The sequence below is a fragment of the Dendrobates tinctorius genome, unplaced genomic scaffold (assembly GCF_039654945.1).
Source record: "Dendrobates tinctorius isolate UK_male_01 unplaced genomic scaffold, ASM3965494v1 ptg000069l, whole genome shotgun sequence".
Taxonomy (NCBI): domain Eukaryota; kingdom Metazoa; phylum Chordata; class Amphibia; order Anura; family Dendrobatidae; genus Dendrobates; species Dendrobates tinctorius.
In genome coordinates, this window is record NW_027361737.1 from 30,418,787 (window position 1) to 30,436,734 (window position 17,948).

A 17,948-nucleotide genomic window follows, 5' to 3' on the forward strand; every position below is an offset into this window, starting at 1 on the left:
TTTGGGCCTGCTTTTCTTCAGCAGGGACAGGGAAGATAGTTAAAATTGATGGGAAGATGGATGGAGCCAAACACAGGACCATTCTTGAAGAAAACCTGTTGGAGTCTGCAAAAGACCTGAGACTGGGACGGAGATTTGTCTTCCAACAAGATAATGATCCCAAACATAAAGCAAAATCTACAATGGAATGGTTCACAAATAAACGCATCCAGGTGTTAGGAATGGCCAAGTCAAAGTCCAGACCTGAATCCAATTGAGAATCTGTGGAAAGAGCTGAAAACTGCTGTTCACAAGCGATCTCCATCAAACTTCACTGAGCTCGAGCTGTTTGCCAAGGAAGAATGGGCAAGAATTTCTGTCTCTCGATTTACAAAACTGATAGAGACATACCCCAAGCGACTTTCAGCTGTAATCGCAGCAAAAGGTGGCGCAACAAAGTATTAAGTTAAAGGGGCCGAATAATATTGCACGCCCCACTTTTCAGTTTTTGAATTAACCCAAAAATTTAAATGAAGCAATACATTTCATTCAACTTCACAATTGTGTCCCACTTGTTGATTCTTCACCAAAAATTTACATTTGGTATCTTTATGTTTGTAGCATGATGTGTGGAAAAAGGTTGAAAAGTTCCAGGGGGCCGAATACTTTCGCAAGGCACTGTATATATACATGTCAGTGACACACACGCACATATATATATATATATATATATATATATATATATATATATATATATATATACATTACATAGATAGATAAAAAGCCAGCAATTCAGCAACCGCATAGTGTAAAATCACAGCAGGAGCCAACAGGATAGAAGTGATGGATTACTTACAGTAAATGCATATAGGATAGGTAGATATACAGATGTCTGTGACAAATACAATTAATACAGTATTGTACATGTATTTAATGAATAAAAGATAATTTTTCTGAAAAAAATGACGTGGGCTTCCGCATAAATTTCATAACCAGCAGAGGGAAAGCCGACACCCGGGGGCCAATGTTTATAGCCTGGGAAAGGGGTAAAATCCATGGAGCTTCCAAGGCTATTAATATCAGCTCACAACTGTATACTTAGCCTTTACTGGCTGTTAAAATGGGGGACCCTAAAAATATGACATAGGGTCACCATATAATCAAAATTTTGTAACTGAAATTTTTCCACGGCGCACGCACTGACGTCAGAAAAGTGAAGTGAGTTCATTGGCTGTGAACTCCAAATACCTGTCTGATGGCACCACAAGCAAGAGAACTTTCTCTCGCTCGTGGTGTGCTCAGACAGAGAGTTCACAGGGAGACACTGAGCACCCGCTACTCAGTGTCTTTGCTGGATGACAGGCTGTATGGTCGCATCATGCAACCATGCAGCCTGCCAACTAGATGCAGCAGAGCTAGACCCGTCGTGGAACAAATGGATTAGCAGTATCTCGGTGGAATGGTGAGAAATATTATTTTTATTTTTATCTCTTTTGCAGATGACAAGGGTGTCAGTGGATGGGCGAGATTGTAATCATTGCTTAATTAAGATTTATTAAAGGAGTCTTTGTCATTCTTTCAATTAAAGGACTTTATTCTGTGTGTGTGTTTTCATACAATGTGACTATGGGGTTAGTAATGGGGGCGTCTTATTGATGCCTCTCCATTACTAACCTCGGGGCTTGATGTCACCTGACAATACAAAGGTGACATCAAGCCCCTAAACTATCACTCCACTTGCCGCTGCTACAGGGCAAGTGGAAAGAGCAAGGCTAAGTGCCAGAATTTACGCATTTAAGATATGCACCTTTTCTGGGGCATCTGAGAGTTGATATCTTTTGGGGGGCAGTATCCATGACCCTTTCCTAGGCTATTAATATTTGCTCTCAGCTGTCTGCATAGCCTTTGCTGGTTATTAATTATAGGGGGATCCTACGTCATTTTTGTAAGGGTCCTCCATTTTAATAGCCAGTAAAAGATAAGGATACAGTTGCAAGCTGATATTAATAGCCTGAGAAGCTTCATGGGTGTTACCCCCTTCCCAGGTTATCAGGTTCTAAACATTGGCCCCCAGCCATTGGCTTTCCCTCTGTTGGTTACGATAATTATGTGGGAGCTTTTTTTCCAGAAAATAAATAAATATATATATATATATATATATATATATATAATTCCTTCTCACCCCCCCAATGGGGGTGGTCTTTTTTGTCCTTTCTAATTCTTGGTCCTCTACCAGAGGCTTGGGAGTTTGCGGGTTCTGTGCAGGATCTTAATTGTTCCCAACATTGCGCTTTTCTGGACAGAGAACTCAGATGTTGCTCCTGGGATCTGCTGTGGCCATTCTTGCAGCATAGGGGTTACTCTGTAAGGGGCTGACATTGCTATGGACAGCAGAGACACGCTACCTCTTTAAGAGACAGCACCCCCTTGGCTGATGCGAGGGTATATTTGATTTTACCCTTTAAAAGACTGCTTTGGTTTGCTCTTTCAGCTATGGAGAGGGGAGGGGCTGTTTTCCCAGTGAGTGTTTGGAGCTGGGAGTCTGCAGGAGACTGACGTAAGGAGAAAAACATGCAGCTTTATTCCGACTGAACCTGTGGGATTGTGTATACCCTTCTGGGGATAATGAAGATGACTTTCCTGTGAGGAGCCAAGAAGATCTACAAGGAAGGAATTCAGAAGAGGGAGTTCACTGTTTCTAGGAACAGGTTCGGAATCGTCACACAAGGACAAGACCACATTGCACAGAGCTTCCAGGGAGGACATTGCATCATCTTGCAGAGAACTGCAGGGGGTCCCCAGGAAGGAACTGAGACACCAACTTTACCGTGAGTGTTAACCCAGTGTGCACACATTTAGGGCTTAGGATAGGTTGCAATAGACAGAGCACGGTAGCCATGCGGCCGAAGTAGCAGTGGCCATTCAGGCTACAGTTAGAGTAGCGGCATACTGTACTTTATTGTATTGTTTTGCCTTTTGAAAGAATACACTGATCTGTAATAGTTGGTGCACCGTGCCATTTGTACGGCCCAGCTAGAGAATATCACTTTTGTAAAATGTTTTATGTCATTGCATATTCCTGTTTACACTTTCCTAACACTGCATTCCTTGTCTGTAAATAAATTAACCCGTGTTGTTTGCACCTCATCTTGTGTACCGTAATCTCCCTGCATTGTGGTGGTCCCCTGACCATTGCTTCAACTGCTCCAAGTGCCCTTATCATCACTGGAATCACTGGTGCCTTCACCTTCCACATCTTCTCCACTTCTCCTTTGAGGCCCTGGTACTTCTCAAGCTTCTCATATTTATTTTTTCTGATGTTGCTGTCACTTGGCACTGCAACATCTATCACTGCTGTCTTATGATCCTTGCCTAATATCACAATGTCTGGTTGGTTAGCCAACACCTGCTTATCCATCTGGATCTTGAAGTCATAGATAATTTTAGCCCTTTCATTCTCCAACACTTTTTCTGGGGTATCCCACCTGGACGTAGGGGGGCTTTGCCCATATGCTGTACAGATGTTCCTGTATACAATTCCCGCTACTTGGTTGAGGCATTCGGTATACTCTGTTCCTGCTTGCATTTTGTAACCTGCCACTATGTGTTGGATGGTTTCTGAGGTTTCTTTGCATAGTCTGCACCTTGGGTCTTGTCTTGTGTGGCTGATTCCTGCTTCTATAGATCTGGTAATTAGTGCTTGCTCTTGTGCTGCTATGATTAGTGCCTCTGTGCTGTCTCAGAGTCCAGCTTTCTCCATTCATTGGTAGAATTTCTCCATGTCAGCCACTTATCAGTCAATGGTACATCCCAAGCAGTGGCTTGTCTTGCCATGACGCTTCATGTTCCTGTTCTTCCTTCTATTGTTGTGACTGCCTTAGGCTTTCTCTCAGCATCACATCTTTTGGTGACATTTTTCTTATGTATTCCTGGATACTCCTTGTTTCGTCCGTGATGGTGGCTTGGATGCTTATTAAGCCTCAACCACCCTCCTTTCTGTTGGTATACAATCTTTGGGTGCTAGTCTCAGGGTGGAGATCTCCATGCATTGTGAGGTGCTTTCGTGTCTTCACATCTGCAGCTTTCATATCTTCTTTTGGCCAGCACACTATGCCAGCAGGGTATCTGATAACTGGCAGGACAAATGTATTAATGGTGTGGATTTTATTCTTCCCATTGAGCTGGCTCTTGAGGACCTGTCTTACCCTTTGATGGTACTTGCATGTTGTGGCTTTCCTTGCCTCCTCATCATGGTTACCGTATCCCTACGGGATACCAAGGTACTTATAGCATGTCTGTACATCTGCTATGTGCCCTGCTGGTAATTCCACTCCATCAGTCTTGACTACCTTGCTTCTCTTTATTACCAACCGGCTGCACTTCTCCAGTCCGAAGGACATCCTGGTGTCTTCACTGTATATCCTTGTCAGGTGGATCAGTGAATTGATGTCTCATTCATTTTTCGCATACAGCTTGATGTCATCCATGTAGAGTGGTGTATGGTGCTTCCATTCTTATATAATAATAATAATAATTTTATTTCTATAGTGCCGACATATTCCGCAGCACTTGACATTATAGAGGGGACTTCTACAGACAATAGACATTACAGCATAACAATAAGCGCATAGATCAAAACAGATACCAAGAGGAATGAGGGCCCTGCTCACAAGCTTACAATCTATGAGGAAAACGGGAGACACGAAAGGTGGATGGTAACAATTGCTTTCATTGTTCGGACCAGCCAAAGTATAAGAATCAGGTGTTCATGTAATGCTGCATGAAACGGTTATCAGGCTAAGTATGTAACAATACAGACACAGAGGGCTATTAAATGCACAAAGCATGTGAGAACATGATGCGAGGAACCTGGTTATGGTAAAAAATTTTGAATGGGCAACACAGGGATAGTTAGGTTAATGCATTGAGACGGCAGATCTCTCTTGAACTTGCATCCATTAGCCAGACTCTAATTATCTGACTGAGGGGGTTCAAGCCTATGCAGAACAGCAATTGGGAAAGTGCATCACCTTGGTATATACAGCATTTGATGGTCACTTGTGTTAGTTGTCTGTTGACTTCCAATGTTGTTCTCCATAGCCCCACTGAGTTTCTGAGGAAGGTTCTTGATTTCCTGTTGACATTGTAGAGAGCCAAGCATTCACAGATCCATGTGCATGGTATTGAGTCATAGGCTTTCCTGTAGTCAATCCAGGCTGTGCTGAGATCTCGAGTATTGAGCGACTGCACTATCTACTAGGAGCTGGTGCTTAGAGCCTCTGGTGTTGGTCCCAATGCCTTTCTGAGCTGGATTCATGTACTGGTTCATATGGTTCTGTAGCTTGGTGGCTATCATGACTGTCAGGAGTTTCCATGTTGTTGTAAGGCTGGTTATTGGAAGGCAGTTGGATGCAACTGTTCCTTTGTGAGAATCCTTCATGATCAGCACTGTTCTACCTTGTGTTAGCCAAACTGGGTGTTGGCCTGCTTCTAGCAGTTGGTTCATCTGCATTGCCATGCGTTCATGCACTGCTGTTAATTCCTTTAGCCAGTAGGTATGGATCATGTCTGGGCCAGGTGCTGTCCAGCTCTTCATGTTCTTGACAAGCTGTTGGATGTCTGCTTCTGTAAAGGTGACTGGTTCTTGCTCTAGGTGGTTGCCATGTTTCCTTCTCAGATCTGAAATCCACATTGCACTGGTGATGTGTGGCTTCTCCTTCTCCCATATGTTCCTCCAATATTGTTCAGTCTCTGCTATTGGTGTAGTTGCTGCCTTTGTGCTGTTACTCTGTAGTTGGGAGTAGTACACCTTGGATTGTTCTTTGGAGAACAGGGCATTTATCTTCTTGATCTCAGCTTCTCTAGTGTTTCTCCCTATTCTTGCAGTGAGTGTTGTGAGCCTTTGCTTAGCAGTCTCTAGGGCTTCAGTTGGGGTCAGGCCTTTGTACTTTTCCAGCTTGGTCTTATTCTTGGTCTTTACACCCTTCTGTTTTTCTGTTCCTTGGCTGACTTCCCTTCGTGTCTCCTTGATTTTTGTCTCCAGCCTTCTTTTCCAAGGGGGGCATGCACTTCTGTTGTTCTTGCTGGTTGTAAAGCCAAGCATTTCCATGTTTGCTAAGGCAGTAGCATAGAACAGTTTATTAGATTGAGTTATGGTGGTGGTAGGTATTGATGCAAGTGCTCTATTGGCATCTTCTAGCATACTGTCTGGTGATGTTTCTTTGTTGAGTCGATCTCTGGTATTGATGGTATTTATTTTATCTAAGATCTTTTGTTTCAGATCAGCTGCAGTGCTCTCTAGTTGCAGGATTGGATCAGGATCTAAAGGGGGTTGTACATGTTGTTCTTCCAGGCAGTGTCGAACTGGGATGCCAAGGGACCACCAGTAACACTAACTTTGAGGGGACCACCTTTCACGTGCATACAAATATTACACTCCCCTCATTCACAAATGTACCTATATCTCTAAATAATAATAAGCTAGGTAGTTTGGTTAATGAATGATGAGATGCTGCTTTACTCTGTACAGAGTAAATCAAGTGAATTATGCCAAGTACTATCCATAGTGGGGTTGGGGGCCTAGATTTGCACACGGGCCCACCGGGAGATTCCCTTGTTACCTTGCGGGCCAGTCCGAGGCTGCTTCCAGGTCTTCATGTGGGTTGGATCTGAAGTGCAGTTGATCCATCTCAAGTTGTGATGATAGCTTTCTCTTTTTGAAACATTACGTGACTAGTTGTTTCTCAGTCAGTGGACATGCAGGTCTTGTATCCATCCAGAGTTTCCTCATACGCTTCATATAGGTCTGCAGTTATAGTAGCATTTCAACAGATATATATATATATATATATATATATATATATACACACACATGCTAGATGGTGGCCCGATTCTAACGCATCGGGTATTCTAGAATATGTATGTAGTTTCTTTATAAAGATTTAATAATAATGCAATAATGCACCCCCCAATCCTGGTATGCATGGTCCTCTCACCCCCAATCCTGATATGCATGCTACCCCTCACCTCCCTTTCCTGGAATGCATGATCCCCCTCACCCCCCTTTCCTGGTATGCATGGTCCTCTCACCCCCCTTTCCTGTTATGCATGGTCCCGCTCACCCCCCTTTCCTGGTATGCATGGTCCCATCACCCCCCTTTCCTAGTATTCATAGTCCCCTCACCCCCCTTTCCTGGTATGCATGGTCCCCCTCACCTCCCCTCTCCTGGTATGCATGGTCCTCTCACCCCCATTTTCTGGTATGTATGGTCCCCCTCACCCCCCCTATCCTGTTATGCATGGTCCTTTCATCCCCCTATCCTGGTATGCATGGTCCCCCCTCACTTCCCTTTCCTGGTATGCATGGTCCCGTCACCCCCTTTGCTGGTATGCATGGTCCCCTCACCCCCCTTTCGTGGTATGCATGGTCCTCTCACCCCCCTTTCGTGGTATGCATGGTACCCCTCACCCCCCTTTCCTGGTATGCATGGTACCCCTCACCCCCCCTTTGCTGGTATGCATGGTCCCCTCACCCCCCTTTCATGGTATGCATGGTCCCCTCACCCCCCTTTCGTGGTATACATGGTCCCCTCACTCCCCTTTTGTGGTATGCATGGTCCCCTCACCCCCCTCTCGTGCTATGCATGGTCCCCTCACCCCTCCTTTCATGGTATGCATGGTACCCCTCACCCCCCCTTTCCTGGTATGTATTGCCCCCCTCACCCCTAGGAAACTGCACACATACAAAAAAAAGACATTTATACTCACCCATCTTTCCTGTGGTCCAGCGCTGTCCCGTTCTGCCGGAGGCTGGGGGAGGAGCGTGGCACTGGCGTACGCGCAAGCCCACACCGCGCTGTCCGGTGCCATTTTCCTTAAGACACACTGCAAATGTGTCTTCAGGAAAATGGCGCCGGATAGCGCTATGCGCATGTGCGTACTCATCAGTGCCACACTCCTCAACCAGCCTCCTGCCCCGACTGCCATACACTCATTATCATACAGTACCTGTCTGTCTGTTTGTCACGGAAATCCTGCGTCGCTGATTGGTTGAGCCCAGCCGGCCGCGACCAATCAGCGATGCGGGATTTCGGTTACAGACAGACATGATAAGACGATTATATATATTATATATAGATAAAAACTAGCTCCCATTTAGGAACCTTTTATGACCAGTAGCTTAGAGTGCCTACATGATGCATGGTGAGAGATGTGAGAACTAAGAATACATATTACCAGTGAGGCAGAAAGGATTCACAGTGTTTAGTAAAAGGGAATATAAACTAATCCCAGAATTAGCTTTAAATTGTCCAGCTCTATTCTGTAAGGTCACTCTATTCTGTAGGATCAGGACAGACAAAATTTCCACGAAGATATAAATAATTTATAATTACAGATGAGCGGATCAAACTGTGGAGGACGGAGTGGGAGTCAAATTTCCTGACATTTGATGTTTAACACGAATTTGAACATTTTGAGATTCAATTTGCAAAAAAAAAGACTTGCCGGAACCATTTCCCACATTGCTGAAACATCACATAACCTGTTAACGTCATTTTGCATTGTCACATGGGCCTTCCCTAAATGCCCTGAAGCTAAGACATCTATCGTCTTATCATACCTTGTACAGTGGTGGTCAGTACATGGATCGATCTGAGACAAGCGGTTCCCAGTGGAGAGCAGTTTGTAATGGCAGAGTTGTTTTTCATCTACAAAGTCACTTGGTAAGTCTTTCTCTCCTGTGTAGTGTACGCTCTTATGGTCAGCGGGGTCCTCTCTCTATCTGCTATAGTGTACAAGCTTTCCAGTATTGAGTCTTCTGCAAGTTTATTTGCCAGTTGCCACAAAATGATTTTTGGGGTCAATTCAGCAAAGTCAGTGAATCTGAATTTCAAAAGATCAGCTCGCCTCTACTTATAATAAAGGATAGTGAAAATATTCCAAAAATTCTAGTGCGAAAACTGTTAGCCCTTCTTACTGCTGCCCCCTCTGAGGGCAATGTAAAGTGGACATGGACACATTGTGTCCCGTAAGTGTAAATTGCCTGTAATGTTGTAAAGCTTTCAAGATATTTGAAATCCCAGGAAATGTCCAAACTTACTGACTGATCCAATCAAAAGTCCAAACACCGGTTCTCCTCAGCAGGCACATTGGGGACAGTGCTATACAGGAAATGACGTTTCACTGGTACAAAATACTGAGGAAATGCCACTCAAATACCTAATATTGTTCAGGGGTGGACGCTTAGCTTTAAAGCTGCACGTAGAAAAGGATCCTACAGGTTAACAATCACCCAGTTATGTGTGGGGCACTGTGACGTTTTATAATCTATTAGTGATGACTATTCTATCAGATAAATCTTGGGTAATATGAATGCACCACCTACAATGAAGCAGATTTACTACATTTTTTCACCTTAAAAATACCAAATTTATAACAGTGACTCACGCTTGATGATTTATTTAGTGCAATTGTACAATGTCTAGTCTAACCTTACACCAGTTATTTACCAACTATCAGCAAAATGAGAAAAAAAATGTAAAAATAACTCTTGAATTTCTTGCACTGTCTGCAAAAAACGAAGTGCCAAAGTACTCAATCTCATAATATCCAATTTATTCATCCTTACAATTATTTTTAGGCCATAGTCTCAGTGATGTATAATATCACAAACTGACCTTTACTTACCCTTCCCTGGTCCAGCTCTACCTCTGTTCTGCTGCTCAGGTCTTTGGTGATCAGCTGCAGCGGTGAGTTCACATTGAAAACACTACACCCAATCAATGAGTTTAACTTCTCTTGCCATCTATTTCAGCTCAGCTACTGACCTCAGTCATTCAAAGTTGCTGTGACATCACATCTCCTGCAAATCGACCAAGACTGGAGTAGCAGAGGAGAAGCAGAACTGGATCTAGGGAAGTAAAGCTCAGTTTGTTATTTTATTTAATACATCACTGAGCTTATGGGCTGAACAATTTTTAAAGAGGAAAATCCCTTTAATTTATAGGGGTTATCCACTACTGGACATCCCAGGCTTAATCAATTCATGACCCGACTAAGTTAAAAACAGTGTATAATCACCCCCTGCAATCGTGCTGTTTCGGTAACATTGATGCCTTTGATCTGGGTGATGACATGACGGCTGCAGTCAAGAGAGTGCCCACTATTGATGAATTACAGCTAACGAGCAGCCGCTCATTTGTGTCATGTGCCAGCTGCAGCCAATGCACGATTGGAGTTTGGGTGCAGTCTTTAAGACAGCATCAGAGTGGACATCCACTAAGACATTCTTGATGAACGGCCATTGATTGGCTGCAACCAGAACGTGGCACAAAAATATCACATCACCCCTGTGAACAGCACTATCAACAGCGCTGGTACAGCGCCACTGTTTTCATTTTAGTTTGGGTCCTGAGTTGATTAAGCGGACAACACCTTTAATCCGCTAATTTGTAGAAACTGGGTCTAAGGCATAATAAGTTTGTAAATTGTCAGCTAAAACTACCGATCTCCTACCACTGACTGGCGGTGTCTATGCAGCTAAGTGGATGTCACACCACTGCTTGCTCTCACACACTCTGCTGATTACCAGTGACACATTCTAACAATGCCATACTGTGCTCCTGTCCAATTTACACATCCATCCGGTGCTGTGCATCCTGCAGGGAGGTGTCTGTGTCTTTGTATTAGTCCCTTACTGCTGCTTCTTTATGGGTCGCCCTCCCAGGACTGTGGGGTACCGGTACCGGGTCGGTGTCAGCGGGATGTGTCACAGCGGTGGTGACCCGGTCCGTGGCCCTGGGCGCCCAAGTAATAGGGGAATTGAAATGGTAGAAAGTGGTTAAATGAATAGTTCGTGACGCCACCTGTGGTGTTCGGCAAGGGAGGTGTTAAACCGACGCTGCATGCAGACCCGCTGGGACTGATGGTATGGTGCAGCAAAGATGTAAAAGCTCCCCACAGGTGAAGCTGTAGTCCCAGGGCAGTGTAGATGTGGTTGGCATGGGGATGTAGCAGTGCCGGAAGGGTAGGAAGCAGACAAAGGCACAGTGGGGTGCAATTTCTGTACCTTTACTTGATAAATGAAGTTCAGGGTCCTGATTACAGATGGTACCGGAGCAGGCTAGCCTGGAAGCAACTCAGGGATTCTCTCTCAGCAGATGGGCTGTGCAGTCTCCTTCCTAGCGCTTATTTGAGGAATCTCCAGTACCAAGTTACACTGAAGTTCCTCCTGTCAGATGTTCCCAAGAACTCTACTTGTACGGCAGACAGCTGTAGCCTGTTCCAGGGACTCCACACTCCTAAGTCCCGGCTCACTATCAGTGTTGCTGTTGTGCCCTCAAGTCTTAGATGGGAGTATTGCATTTACAGCCTTCTACTCCTCTGGTGTCTGCTGTAGGACCATCAGTGGCCATACAGCCGTGGAGACCAGGTTCCAGTTCATGCGCTCTTGCGGGAGACGAGCTCTTCCTCTCAGCTCTATCTCAGCGCTCCTTCCTCACGTCTGCACATTTCACCCTCCGCAGACTAACTGACCACTCCTTCCTCTTGGCCCTCAGAGAGCACTCCTCCCCTTAATTCCGGTTCAGAGTCCCCCCTGCTGGCCTGGAGTGGAACTGTGTTGCATGTATTGGTTAACTGCGAGAGAGACCCTTTATTGTCTCCAAGCCTGGCGTTACCCTCCCTGGAGGAAGGCAAAGCCACTGTGGCGGCCATACTCCTGGGGGCTCCACAATTATCTTTTCAAAATATTTTGAATTCTAGCAAACTTTCTGCAAACACAAGAAATATCGTTTTGTCATTATTTTTTTAAAGTCTCATTAATGTATTTCTACTATGAGCATGTAATATGGTCTTATTACCTGTTATAAGCCCCCGTCACACACTGGTTTGGGATGCAACAGCGATCTCACCAGCGATATCGCTGTGTGTGACACCAATCAGCGATCGGCCCCCTACCGGGTATCGCTGATCGTGCTCAAAAGCCCTGGACTTTTTTTTGATTGTTGGTCTCCCGCTGGCCAGCATGCATCGCTGCGTGTGGCAGGCGGGAGAGCAGCGATCAGCGATCTCCCAGCTCATATCCAAGGTAAACAGCGGGTTTCTAAGGCTAGTTTCACACTAGCGTTTTGGGCTGCAGCGCACGGCCGCCGCTAAGCCCCGCCCCCTGCCCGCCTCCTCCGGTCATCTCCGCCTAGTATCGCACACGGCTGCATGCGATCTGCACACCATATGTTTAGCATAGTGTGCGAAGACCATGCGCTGACCGTGCGCTAGTAGAATTTTGCATGCGCTGCGCCCTTTTGACGATGCTTGGAGCACACCGAAATGCAACATGGTGCGTTCGGCGCACACCGGCACACCGTCAAAAGGGCGCAGCTCACGCAAAATTCTACTAGCGCATGGTCAGTGCACGGCCTGCGCACGCTATACTAAAGATAGGGTGTGCAGATCGCATGCAGCCATGTGCGATACTAGGCGGAGATGACCGGAGGGGGCCGGCAGGGGGGCGGCGCTTAGTGGCGGCCGTGCGCTTCGGCCCAAAACGCTAGTGTGAAGCTAGCCTAAGTGCTGCTTAGAGACCCGCAGTGTACCTTAGATACCAGCGCGCTGGTGCAGGGAGCTGGTAACCAAGGTAAACAGCATGTTTCTAAGCGCCACGCAGCGCTTAGAAACCAGCTGTTTACTTTGGCTACCAGCTCCCTGCACCAGCGCACTGGTATCTAAGGTACACAGCGACGCACACGCTCGTCGTCGATGGTGCTGATTGCTGGTGAAGCTGCCTGATTGGCAGTTCACCAGCGATCATGTAGCGACACACCAGCGATCCTGACAAGTTCATATCGTTGTCGGGATCACTGGTGTGTCGCTCTGTGTGACGGGGCCAGTAGTCTCATATTGAATCACTGCATCAGGCTTACACTGCACCTCTATGTTGCTTCATGGATAAAAGTAATGATGTAGTATTACACAGGTATATCTCCATCACAAATATACATTATTGACTGCTGTAACAACCCTGCTGGCATAACTACATGGCCTCCCATCCCCCGCACACCAACTTACTTTCTGCTTCAAGCCATGCTGTGAATTCTGTCTGTTGCCAGCTCTGTGCCTCTGCTCTCCATGTTTCCAGACTGTGTGTATAGGGGGGTGCGGCCTGAACTCTCTGGTTCTTATGCAGTCAGGGTGCACCTGGGTAATCTGTCCCTGACCAATCACCTGGAGCCCTTGACTATTTAGTTTCACCACTCCCACTGAAACATTGCCTGTGCAATGTCTATACTCAGTTAGTATCTTGCTGCTGAGCTAGCCAGGCCCTGTTCTGTGTGTCTCCTTCTCTGGAGGATTACTCTTGTCTTGCCTTGTACCTTGTCTGCCTGCCAGGAGGCTGAATATCCTGGCCCTTGAGTCTTGTTCCCAATACCTTGTCTGTACCCTGTCCGCCTGCCAGGAGGCAGAATATCCTGATCCTTGTGTCTTTGTCCCAGTGTCTCTGTCTGAACTCAGTCTTACCTCTGTCTATCTCCTTGTTTGTGGTTCCTTCTCTGCCGTGTCTTTCCTTGTGTCCCCCCTGTCTGTGCATCTGCACCCTCGCAGCTTTATCTGTGCATCTGCACCCTCGCAGCTTTATCTGTGCATCTGCACCCTCGCAGCTTTATCTGTGCATCTGCACCCTCGCAGCTTTATCTGTGCATCTGCACCCTCGCAGCTTTATCTGTGCATCTGCACCCTCGCAGCTCTGCCTGCTCCGCACTCCTGCGGCTCTGCCTACCTGCACCTCCTGTGTGAACAGGTCCAAATCTGTTCTCTCATATACCAGTCCTTCCTGCCTATATCCATAGCTGCATCTCCGGTGTGAACAGGTCCAAACCTGTTCTCTCATATACCAGTCCTTCCTGCCTATATCCATAGCTGCATCTCCGGTGTGAACAGGTCCAAACCTGTTCTCTCATATACCACTCTTTCCTGTCTATATCCATAACTGCATCTCCTGGGTGAACAGGTCCAAACCTGTCCTCTCATATACCACTCCTGCTTGCCCTGTGTCTCAAGCCGTCACCTACCTGTCCTGTGTCTCCAAGCCGTGCCCGCCTGTCCTGTGTCTCCAAGCCGTGCCCGCCTGTCCTGTGTCTCCAAGCCGTGCCCGCCTGTCCTGTGTCTCCAAGCCGTGCCCTCTTGCCCAGTGTCTCAGCCTGCCTGTTAGTGACACCTGTCCGAGTGACTTGTCCCTGAGTGGGATCAGCAGCCACAGCCAGACACCACCCTGGAGTGGCACCCGACAGCTATCTGCCGCACAAGCCTGACCTCACCCTCAGAGGCTCCAGTGAAGACCGAGGCAGCTGTCATAGTCACACACCTTCCAGGGTAGTCTGGTTTGTGGCACAGTGGGGCCACAACCCCCGGCTCGTGCTACTCAGCCAAGGCGCGAGCGTGACAACTGCCTAGGGGTCTGTATTAGTGATGAGCAAACGTGTTATTGGAGCATACTTTGGTGTTATCCTAGTACCTTGAGTGTGCTTGGATAATATGTTCGAGTACCTGCGGCTGCATGATTTACGGCTGTTAGACTGAACACATGCCTGTTTGATAGACAGCCTCAACACATGCGGGGATTGCATGCTTGTTAGACAGATTCAACACATGCGGGGATGGCATGTTTCTAAGGCTAGTTTCACACTAGCATATGGAGGAGCTGTAGACTTCCTCCGTGAAGCTCCACCCACTGCCGTGCCTCCTCCTTTCAGCTCCGCCTATGTCGGCATGCGGCCTGTGCACCCTATCTTTAGCATTTGGTACGCGGGCCATGCTGATGTATGGGGATGCCTCTGCATGCATCGTTTTGACTGTATAGCGACCACAACAAAATCCAACACGTTGCGTTCGGCCTTAGACAGCCGCAACACTTGCAGGGATTGCCTGTTTGTTACAGTCGCAACATATGCGGGAATTGCCTGTTTATTAGACAGCCGTAAAACGTGTGGGGATTGCCTGTTTGATAGACTTCCGTAACACATGTGGGGATTGCCTAACAGCTGCAAAACATGCAGCTGCACTAACTCGGACATATTATCCGAGCACGATCAAGATACTCGGATAAGCACGTTCGCTCATCACTAGTCTGTACGCAATATGCCATTCAGGCTCTGTGTTCATATCTTTGTGATGTGTGTGATCCTTTAGGCTGCCAACAGCAGAGGTTCCACTGTGATACCCGCTGCAGACATACTTTGCATCATGTGCATGAGATTTCTTAAAATAATCATACACTTTGCTGGCAATGTAAAATGCAGCAGAACTTATCCTTAGGGCTCATTTATGAGTCAGTTTTTCGAGTATCAGTGCTATACGTGGTTTTTACAGAAAGCAATCCTACCTACAAAAGTGTACGGGGCTGTTCACATGCCCATGATTTTTGAGGACCGAGAGGTCAGTGCAAATTTCTGAATCATGTCCTATATTACCGTAAATCCTAGGGTTGGCTCAAATTCGGCAATGAAAGTCTATGGGTCCGTGAAAAAAAAAATCGGATCGTACTCGGATGCCCTCCGAGTGCTGCCCGTTTTTCATGGACTCATAGGAGAAGGTGAAAAAACTTTCTTTTTCCTCTTATCAGACAAAAAAAAAAATGAGACTGTGACCAAACTCTGTTGAAGATCTGATGAAACTATTAAAAGAGACTTTTCACAGAAAAAAATCACAGATGTCAGAATGAGCCCTGAGGGTACAAGGTGTTGATGAAAACTTGGGAAAACTTCAAATCCAAATATTTCTTTGCCTGCTAATAGTCTGAATTTTATTCTAAATCTTTTATTTTATATTTTATCATGCTATAGTTGCAAGTTATTACTTTTACTTATGTTTTTAGTACATTGAACGCATAGCAGGCAAAACTTAGATAAACTCCTAAAGAACTCATTGCCGGGCATGCCCATGATTCAGGAGATGCATAAAACAAGTTTGATTTATGGCAAATAGAAAAAAAAATAAGATTATTAACTTAATAAAACTTGTCAGTTTCATGGACAAATATAGCTCTAACATTTTAGATTTCAAACTGCTGAGCACATTGCGCTTTTACCTTGAGCTACATAAGAAAATCAACAGCTCAGCAAACTACGGCATAATTGCTCTACAAAGATTAATAAAAAATGCGACTCACCAAAAAGCGTATTGACAAATCCATACCAAATGCAGCCAGCCCTGCCAATGAGCCAGCGTCCCTGTGTACTTGCTGCGAAGCTGAATGGAGTGCCCAGGATGCAGACCATTAAGTCACTCATGGAAATGTTCATCAAGAGCATATTAATGGGTGAACGCAGGACCTTGTATTGGCAGAAGAAGACAAGCACCAGCAAGTTATTGAAGAAGCCCAAACTTCCAATGATTCCAAGGGACACAGCTACCAGCAGGTGGCCAGTTGGGGACAAGTTTGCCTGGTCTGTTCCATAGTGATGATTGATTCTGCAGGTAACACTGCTGCTGTTACTGCAGCTGGGACTCATACTCTGGTAAGCCATGTATATTGTGGCAGTAGCATGCAATGCAACACAAACAGCCTCTCATATATATCCTACTTTTTTTTTCCGTGGAATTTTTTTTTTTTTTTTTTTTAGGAATTTTGGGCTCTAAGGGGTTAAAGGCATCTGTGTAAGAGTGCACAGTGCCTGCAAGGCTCCACCATGTGGCCATTTGGCAGCTGGATCAGCTCTGCCTTTTTATGTGTACTGGATTTAAAGGGGGTGCGGCAAGCATCTCTGGGGGGGGGGGGGGGTTGGGGGGGCTGTCATCCAGTAGTGGGGGCTGAGCTCAGACCAGCATTGATGCCTGAGAGCAGAGAATCAGCTGCAGAAGGCTGTAGCATCCTTCTTGGTCTAGCAGATATCATATCCAGAATGCAGAGAATTAACTCAGTTGTATGCCTAACGTTCTGAGAAAAGTGATTTATTGGTGAAAAATGCATAAAAACACTAGATAATGATTTACACATTTTATATACAAATATAGAAGTTATTCTAGAATGGAAAGGCGACCTATGCAAAAACACTGTTTAATGTGGGAAGAGTACTTTCCAAAGAAACAAAAAGTCTTTTACCTTATAATGCATTTTTAACCCAAAATACACATTTTAAAAATGCAACTAAAATGATTTATCAAAGAATCTGAATAATGTCCATTCTTTGCTCTCTAAAAGTCTATTCATCTATTTGGGGTTATCATTATTTATTTTACAGCAATTTTCATTCCAGGTCGCAAGTACACTATATACTAAGGGACTGTGCTATACATAATAAGTGAGTACACTATATACTAAGGGACTGTGTTAGACATAATAAGTGAGTACACTATATACTAAGAGACTGTGCTATACATAAGTGAGTACACTATATACTAAGGGACTGTGCTATACATAAGTGAGTACACTATATACTAAGGGAATGTGTTAGACATAATAAGTGATTACACTATATATTAAGGGACTGTGTTATGCATAATAAGTAAGTACACTATATACTACGGGACTGTGCTATACATAATAAGGCTGCATCCCTGTATCTGTGTGCAGTGTTGGTGTGCTGCCCGCTTTTACAGACGTATTTGAGAATGTCCTATTTTGATCCTCAAAAATCGGATCAGAACAGGACGTTCTCTGACCCTCTCGGATCTCATTCCTAGATCTGTGATTTTTATGTATATGTGAATGGACCTATAAAACTCTTTGAGTCCGTGTGCCATCCGATAAAATAACCTGAAAGCACATGGACATTTCACACAAATGTGAGAATGTAGAATAAGGGATTTTACAAAAAAACATTATCACTCCACGTCACACAGTGCAAATACAGAATAATATCTACATCCAGGCTCTTACAGCTGATGTCTCATCTGATTAGAGACACTTTCTACTGTTTGTTCTCCATCTGGTCAGACCTTCATGTTGACATCTCTCAGCCATGACTCATTTTGTT

At 45.3% G+C, this 17,948-nt stretch overlaps 1 protein-coding gene across 1 annotated transcript in view; it reads right to left on the minus strand.

Annotated features, from left to right (window-relative positions):
* Window positions 1-16,502, minus strand: part of LOC141095328 (vertebrate ancient opsin-like) — a 310,270-nt gene extending 293,768 nt beyond the window's left edge. The window contains exon 1 of the mRNA XM_073581300.1: window positions 16,142-16,502. Within this exon, the coding sequence (XP_073437401.1) occupies window positions 16,142-16,499 (358 nt within the window). The 5' untranslated portion in view covers window positions 16,500-16,502. The remainder of the gene's footprint in view (window positions 1-16,141) is intronic.
* Window positions 16,503-17,948: the final 1,446 nt, after the last annotated feature.